Source organism: Chelonoidis abingdonii, chromosome 3 (genome assembly GCF_003597395.2).
Source record: "Chelonoidis abingdonii isolate Lonesome George chromosome 3, CheloAbing_2.0, whole genome shotgun sequence".
NCBI lineage: Eukaryota > Metazoa > Chordata > Testudines > Testudinidae > Chelonoidis > Chelonoidis abingdonii.
In genome coordinates, this window is record NC_133771.1 from 62,270,277 (window position 1) to 62,279,347 (window position 9,071).

The following is a 9,071-nucleotide window of genomic DNA, read 5'->3' on the forward strand; positions in this document are numbered from 1 at the left end:
CAACCAGAGTAGCGACCCAGAGTGGCCAGCATGAGAAGTGACTGGTCCTGCCCCTTCTGCTCCCGGCCTGGCTGCCAGGGAAAGGGGACGAGCATGCTGGATGGGGGTGGGGAACCCCTATTCCCCCCTAACAGGCCAAGCAGAAATCGGGGGGGGAGAAGGGGCGGAAAGAGACTGTACTTGATTCTGTATGCCCCCACCACCCCAATGTGTCGCCTATGAAAGGGCTCTCCATGGTTGCAACATGCTTCACTGAACAACATTTGTATCTAGCAGCTATATAGATTTCCCAAGGAGGACTGGCTAATCTAGATTCTGACCATCTCCAAGGCAACGTGTAGCCCCTCCTTTATAATGTTTTTAGCACATAACGCTAATGAGAGGTAGGAAGGGAAAAAAAGGGAGTGTCAGAACAAGAAGTGTATGACCCATGAAGAGTCTCCTATACCAGGGAAGAAAATCATGGAAGGTTTTTTACTGTTTTCCAACTGGCAACACTTAGTTGATAGACACTTTAATACTTCAATTTAAGAAACCTGCCGCTTCAAAATGAAGTGGAATTGTGGCTGCTTAATGCTGTGTGAAATTCCAGATTGTGTGACCTACATTGTATTGTTTCTATTGTACTGAAGTAAGAGGGTGTCTTAGACTGCAACAGAAAACAAGATGTTTATCATGAGGGTTTCTCACTGAGCAAAGTTTTAAATAGACAAACTTGTTTAAAATGTTAAGATCATTACTTATGCTAGGCAAAGATCTTGTTGCTTGTCTTTTGCCATTTTAGATAAATAGACTAATCTCACTGCCTTAATCCCCTTCTCCTCATGGAAATTATCTTTGTAGCAGCATAGCAGCTGTAACATTAATTGATACAACAAGGCGCATCCATAGATAGCTACAATTCTCTAATGTAAATAACCTGTGCATGCTGTATAGACTCAGATAAAATGTCTGAACAAAAGTGTGTAATTTGTTAAAAAGTGCAATAGCATGTTTGTACACTGTGCGCACACTGATCGATCTGTTCTTGCATGTTTTCTTTCCTTTTTAAAAACAAGATAAATTACAATTTCTGGAGTATTAAAGAGACAAGTTTGCTCTTGTTACAGATTTGTTCCAGTGAGTGATGAACGCTGGCTAAGTGGTTTTCTTGTGTAACTGAAATACAGGATTAAAGGAAGTGTTTGTAAAATCAAAATTCAGTGTTTGAGAATATACTGTGTATTACTATTGTATAGCTACTGTCATGTACTTTAAAATGGGATTGTATTTAAGTGGGGTAGTAGTACTGAGTCATGATTGAGGGTACTATGCTAGGAATTGGGAGACTTGGATCTTAGTCCCAGAGCTGCTATTGACTTGCTTTATAACTCTGAACAAGTCCCATTCTTTTTGATTCTGTTTCCTTTTGAATAAAATACATATAACTGTGTTACTGTTTTCTATTACTGAAGTATCTAAATATGTGGGGACAGTGCTTACCTTTAAAGCACTTAGCAGTTTAAAGCACTTTGAAGCACTTAGCAGTTTTCATCCGTAGATCCCCAAGTATTTGTAGCAGTAGTACAGTTGAGACTACAATGATTGCTGTAGTGCAGCTATCTTTACCATTAGCATCCCTCCATTTGTCTAAATACGAGAGTGATAAACGCTCATGATCAGGAGTGTATCTTTGTTTATACAATACCTATTATGATGAGGCCCAAATCCTTGATCAGTGTCCTTAGGAGCAACTGCAATAGAAATAAATTGTTGCGGTAGTTGGGCGAACACACTAAAACCTGCCACAGTAAAATATACAAATGGCAAATTTTCACTTTTCTTAACACAAATAATACACTTATTGAAAACATAGCTCACAACATCTTAGAGCCACTTTCCCTTCAGTTGAAATTCTGAGAATATCAATGTTTTTATCTGACAGACTTTTCTGGCTGTTATCAACCAAGTGTTTCCTGCAGAAGAGGACAGTAAAAAGGATATGGAGGATAATTGTAAGTATATATTTTGAAGTGTGTGTGTGTGTATATAATAGCAAGGATCCATTTGTTTTGTAACCAAATCTATACTGCTTTCTGTTTGTTTGCTTGATGTTGCACATAACATTAATGGATCTTTATTGCTATAAATGTGTCCTATGTTTAAACCAGTTTTAAGAGGCAGTTGTACCTTACATTTATTGCTGTTCTCAATTCTCAAATGAGCATGCAAAAGAAGAAGGTTTCATTCCAGCATGTGAGCTGCAGTACTCTTATAAAACTCTAACAAAACTAGTGTCAATTTGATTGGCATGTGTTAAATCAACTGTGCGTCACAGTAGAGTAGTGACACAATTCATCAGTTTAATGGACAATAGAGTGAGCTACATGCAGCAATACAGGGCTTGATTTGATCTTTTGTTATGTGTTGAAAAACTACCTGTTTTGTCAGACAGTACTCAAGTTTGGGAGTAGTAATGGAAGAGGGATGCTGTCTACCCAAAATGTTAAGGCTGTTGTACGCTTCTGTACTTTTCCTCCATTTTTTAATCTGGCAACAGTGGCTAGAATTTTGTTGTTGCCTTATGCAATGTAATCTGTTTGCAGAGTGGTTTATTTTCTTGGGGGGAAAAACTGAAGACGTTGTCTTTTGAAATTTTGCTTCCCAGGGACTGTTGGCCTGGATGTTTGAGATTGCCTTTTACATGGTGGCCAAGACTAGCTTCTACTGTTCTTAATATAAAATACATAGAGGGTGAGATTTTCAAAAGCACTACATGAGTCAGGACCACAAGTCCTATTGAAAGCAATAGCATCTACTTCTTGTGACTGAACCTAGATATGTAGCCACTCTGCAACAGTGAGTAAAAACAGACGTGAAACTTGTGATGTGATATGTACATTGTAGGGTCATTATAGGTAGAACTGGTAGCTAATGTTTTCTTTTACAAGGTTGTCTTTTCAGTGCTTATAATTTTGCCTTCCTGCTGGGAGTCTGTCTCAGGCTTATTTTTATTTACTGATTGATTTAAAGTGTCAAATAAGCAGTTTCTGAGAACAAGGGTAGGGAAAAATACTTTGCTTGTGTGTGTGTGTGTGTGTGTTTTTTTTTTTTTTTAAATCACTCCCTTTTCATTGAGATGCTCTAGAACCTCAGGTTTTTGGAGCAGGAACTTGATGTTTTGTAAGGGAGTTACCCTGTGGTAACAAGGATGTACATTTTACCATCTCTGTGAAAATCTACCCCAGTTTGATTGGGTTATAAGGATCTGAATATAAATTCTCATATTTATTTAGTTATTTATTTTATTTGGCATATGCAATCTGGTCAAGCCAAGTCATAGCGTTCTTATCAACATTGTTCAAGGCATGAATATCTCCAGGAAGTTCAGTCATTCTGCAGTCCTCAACAACGTGTGTCATTGTTTATGGCTGCCCACATTGACATAGTGATCTCTTGTATATTCAGTAGAGACTTGTTGAAGTTTGGCAACTAAATTTTCCAAAGATTCCATCTGCAATGAGTATGCACCATCCCTACACATCTCCTAGCCATTGCCTGGACAGCATAATGAGCAAGTTCCACAGAGCAAGTGAGCATGCTTCATCCCTGGACTGCAAGGGATGAGCGGGACTTTCCCTACAATTTCTCCTCATGAATCTTGGGAGCTGATTGGCTCTCCTGTGCCTTCAGTACCTCCCTGCTTGTGCCCAGGCAGTGTGGAGGAGAAAGAGGGAGCATCCTTGTTGAGATAGCCATGGGAGGCAGACTTGTTGAAAATCTCTAAGGGTAGAAGTGGTGGTAAATGAGGATATAATTGTAGGGTTCAACAATAGATCACCTAACCAGGAAGGAAAGGTGGATGAGATCTTTTTTAAACAACTTAATGAAACCTTCCAAAACAGAAAACTTGATGGTGATGATTGACTTCAACTACCCAGACATCTGTTGGGAAAATAATACAGCAGGACACAGATTATCCAACAAATTCTTGGAGTGCATTGGTGGCAACTTTTTATTACAGAAGACAGAGAAAGTGACTAGCGAAGATGCTGGCAAACAGGGAGGAACATGAATGAAAGTGACCATGAAATGATAAGAGTTCATGATTCTCAGGAATGGTAGGAGGAAAACAGAAGATTAGAGACAATGAACTTCACAAAGGCAGACTTTAGCAAAGTCAGATAATTGGTAGGTCAGTTCCAATAGGAAGCAAGTCTAAGGGAAAAAGGTTCAGGAGAGTTTGCAGTTTTTTAAAGACACATAAAGGGCACAAAAGCAGACTATCCCAATGCATAAGAAAGATAGGAAATATGGTAAGAGGCCAATCATACTTAACCAAGACATTTTCGATGACTTGAAACTCGAAAAAGAGTCATACCAGAAGTGGAAACTAGGTCAAATTACAAAGGATGAACATAAAAAAAAACCCAACAGCAAGCATATAGTGACAAAATTAGAAAGGCCAAGGCACAAAATGAGATTAAACTAGGTAGAAATATAAAGGGTAACAAGAAAATATTTTACAAATTCAGGGGAAGCAAGAGGAAGGCCAGGGACCCGGTAGGCCCATTACTTAATGAGGAGGGAAAGACAATAACAGAAAACACAGCAATGGCCAAAGTGTTAAATGCCTTTTGTATGTCAGTTTTCAGCAAAAAAGTTAGCAATGACTGGGCGGCTAACATAGAGAACATCAAGGTAAATGTGGTAGGATCTGACTCTAAAATAGGAGAAGAACAAGTTAAGAATTACTTAGACAAGTTAAAGCAGCAAAGAGTCCTGTGGCACCTTACAGACTAACAGACGTATTGGAGCATGAGCTTTTGTGGGTGAATACCCACTTCTTCGGATGCATGCATGTATTTGCCCATGAAAGCTCAAGCTCCAATACGTCTGTTAGTCTATAAGGTGCCACAGGACTCTTTTGCTGCCTTTACGGATCCAGACTAACATGGTTACCCCTCTGATATTAGACAACTTAGATGTCTTCAGGTTGGCAGGGCCTGATGCAAGAAACTGTCTGAACAGATCTCTGAGTCATTAGTGATTATCTTTGAGGACGTGAATGATACCTGAGGACTGGAAAATGGCAAATATCTATAAAAAGTGGAATGAGGACAACCCAGGGAATTATGCACCCCATTCAGAGTAATTTAGGTGCCCAGAAATATAATTGAACAAATAATCAAACAATCAAAGAAAATAAGATGATAAATAACATGGACTTATCAAGAACAAGCCATATCAAACCAGCCTCATAGCTTTCTTTGACATGGTAACAAGCCTTGTGGATAGGGGGGAAGCAGTAGCTGTTATAGATTTTGATTTTAGTAAAGCTTTTGTTACTGTATTGCATGACCTTCTCATAAACAAGCTTTAAAAAATAATGACCCCTTCAACTGAAGCAACAACCCTTGTGATGTGAGAAGAGATTTTAGTTTATTTTAGGGACAAAACAAAATGTGGACCCTTTATCCTTAGGATCTTCATAAGATTTCTGGCTAAGCTTGCTTTCTTCCCTTCAAAGAACTTTTTCTGACTTGGCACTGTCTTCTAAAGATGCAGAAATAGGAGAGGATTGTTCCCCCCTATATTTTCTTTCGTTTTGAGAGGTCTCTCTTTTAATCGTGATGGGATTATAAATCTCCACATACCCAAGAAATTATCTTGTCCCACAAGGTTAGAATCTGAATTATACTCCTGGGAGAAATCAGAAGAGGAAGAGACTTCACCATGAATGTGGAAAGAAGTTGCCTATTTGGCTGATTTTTCTCTCCCCATCCAAGTATAATCCCCCTGGAAGGGAAAAGGATGAAGTTTGGTAAAATGGAACATATGGATGAGAAATAAATCTTAAGTACCCTATTGTCTGGTTAAGTAAGAACACCTCAGGCTGTCCTCTGAGGAGGAGAGAAATTAGTTTGAGAAATAGGATAAGGAACAATTTGAGGGACTGGCAGACCAGAGTGAGTGTCCGCTCAGGATAAAACCTAAGTATTTCCTTCATTGACCTTACCGTAGAAGACTTAGATGTGTAGGAAAGGAGTTTTCCTTCTGCTAGTATCTATTTGTATTCTCCCGTAGTGAAAGATGTCTTCCCTAAGCAGTCCACATGTGCTTCTTGTTGGAGTTGTACAAACCAAAGGGTGACCATGGGAATCTGCTTCTGCTGCAAGCTGGTCTGGCACATTTGGATAGGAGGCAGATTCAAGTTCTGTTGGACAGTAGTTGCGGATTGTGGTAGAAGGAGGATGAAGAAGAGGTTACCAGCTGCCTGTCTGGCCTCACAGTTCCCAAGGGGTTTCTGTGATGACCGTGTGGATTGAAGTAGCTGGGAAGGTTAACCGTCAGCAATAAGAACTGGATGGTTTTGTGACAGAGGGGTGTTTGAATAACTGTGTATAAAGTTAAGGCTTGAGAGGGTCCTGATCGGTAGTGGGTCTTATACCATTTGATACTAAGCTTTTGGTTTCTGGTGTTTGGAGAAAGAATGAGTCATTTGAGCCTCAGGAAGTTGAGGAAGAAAAAACATGTTTTTCTGTGCAGGAATCCTGGGGAAAGAGTCCTTCCTGGTTCAAATTCAGAAACAGTGGTCACTTCCTTCCATTTTGTGGGTCGATGTCTTCTTGCAGGTGTGGTGAGCACTTGCACACAAGGAGTGCATCAGTAGAGTTGTTAGAGAGCTCATGAGACAAGAAGTACAACTGACCAAGAAAATGGTGAAACTTGACTCTAAACAAAGTACTGTCAAATGCTCAAAGGAAACCAACTGAAATAACAGATTATTTTGTGTTGCTGATTGTTTAAAGTTTAGCTGTCTGAGGAGGCGTTTGAAACAGAAAAGTAAGGATGTGTGTATTCTATGTTTGAAATTCTAACCGGAAACTAAAGAGACAAGGAGTAGAGGAAGTTCCTAAGTTGAGGAAGCTCTACATAAGAGATGTTCACAGAGTAGCTTTAGAGATAATGCTGCTGTTGACATGGAACGAATACTGATGCCCTAGAATTAAGACTGCCTAACCCTTTCCATTGTTAGCCCTGTTTTCAGTTCTTTATAGCTTTGCCAAGCATTAACCATTCAGTCTGAAACTTTCTACGCTTGCTTTGTATCTCAAGATGGGTTTTTTAAGTTTTTCAGTAAAATTGGTTTGCCCATTTTCAGCAATGAGGTTAAGGAAAAATAGGTAGTTTTGTTAATGTTTATTTTTTTAAATAGTTTCTTGGTGCACTACAGAGTTTGGAGCAGTGATTTTATATATATATATGGCCAAAACCATTGTCAGGGGATTAGAGGGATGCTTTTTGTTGTCCCCATGAAAATATACCATGATTTGACCAAGTTGTGAACGTTTGAAAATGACCACTTGGATATGCTAAGAATTAGCAATTTCAGCTACCTAGCTGTTAGATGGCATTTTTCTGTATGCACAATGGCAAAGAAAGATTTGAAGGAGGATAACTTGTAAAAATCTGTAAAGGCACCAAAAAGTTTGTTGCCATGTATAAGGGGCAGTATGGAGGAAAGCATGAATGTGCTTGTGGGAAAAGCTGTTGAGAGAGTTTGGGGCTGCTATCATTGATGGAGTGAAGTCAGAGATTGGCACTTCCATGTTCTAATGTTCTTTGTTAAATGTTATAAGAAAATAATAATATTTGATGTCTTTTTTTTTTTTTCTGTTGTCACAGTAAATTTAGGTAGACGTTTTCCAGACAAACTATATTTCTTTAAGTTGATAGTATCCCTTTAAAAGCTTTTGAAGGAATCAGCAGGATTAAACTACTCATGGGCCAAAAAAGAGGAGGGGAAGCAGAATTCTTCTTAATGCTCAATTTCAGTTGAGTGGTCTTACACTAAGATGGTTATTTGTCAAAATATCTGTTTGGGTTTTTAAATTGCAGGTTCACTAATGTACTTAAATGAAGCTACACTCCTTCACAATATCAAAGTGCGGTACTGTAAAGACAGAATTTATGTAAGTATTACATATTGTATTAGCTTGTATAATATGCCAAATAAATGTAATTATATTGTTTATATAATATTTTTGTACCATTTGTTTTATAGCATGAAATAGCCCAAGCATAATTGGTAGCATTTATAACATTAGGGTTTTTGATAAGGAAAGTCTGGTGTGCCACCTCATTCAGATGGGGAAAAGTAGTCAATTAGGTAAATTGGGTAATTTGGACTTTGTGTATGTTGTTTAGTTCATTATTTTATTACGTGGTAGCAAATTGCATTCCTTTAGGTGTGCTACTTTGCCAGTAGGTCTGCTGTTACCAAAGATGGCTCTTTTTCTTCATTATTTTTGAACGAAGCACACAGGTGCCTCCTAGCTCAGATGACCATCTTAATCTTTTATATTGCTATCAAGTTGCCTAATTATACTTAATGAATTCTGACTAAATTACATGTAGCCCTTGCCATCTGCCCTGGCAATGACAGCTGTGAAATAGAAGAGAGGCAAGAAGCTTGTGGGATGGAGGGGGGAGAATCCATGTAGTTATATAAAAGTATTTTTCCTCACCTTTTTAAAAAAACAGAAATCAGCATTGAGATGGTAGAAATAGGCAAGATTTGCATTAAAAACCAGTTGTACTCAAATGTATTTATTTAGACCTAAGCTTTCCTATCAAAAATCGTGTTCACTCATTTTCAGTTGTTGAACTGAACGCTATACAGCTAGCTATGAATTATTTACAGAATACCAGTCATCAGCTTTAGAAACCATGCTGGTAGTGTCAATAATTTGACTGCAGTTAAAAACAAAACCCAAAATACACAAACAGATATCTAAAGCAGAAAAGATGAGGGTGAAACAGTGTTTCAGCTCTGGAATCTAGCTTCACTGTTTTAAATAAATGATACCTATGTGTTTCCCAGAATCTGTTGTACACAATTTGGTTCAATTATTGTCATAACTAGTTTTCCCTGGTAACTTCAAATATAACTGGAGTAAACAAGATTGTTTTGTATACTGTTTTCAGAATCAATGGTATGTAATTTATCTAGCTACCTAGAGGAGTGTTTATATTCATAGATTCTAGGACTGGAAGGGACCTCAAGAGGTCATCGAGTCCAGTCCCCT

General features: G+C 38.4%; 1 protein-coding gene across 1 annotated transcript in view; it reads left to right on the forward strand.

Moving 5' to 3' along the window:
- MYO6 (myosin VI) overlaps nucleotides 1-9,071 on the forward strand; it is a 124,751-nt gene that overhangs the window by 6,351 nt on the left and 109,329 nt on the right. The window contains 3 exon segments of the mRNA XM_075064556.1: nucleotides 388-406; nucleotides 1,925-1,994; nucleotides 7,882-7,955. Coding sequence (XP_074920657.1) covers nucleotides 388-406; nucleotides 1,925-1,994; nucleotides 7,882-7,955 — 163 coding nt within the window.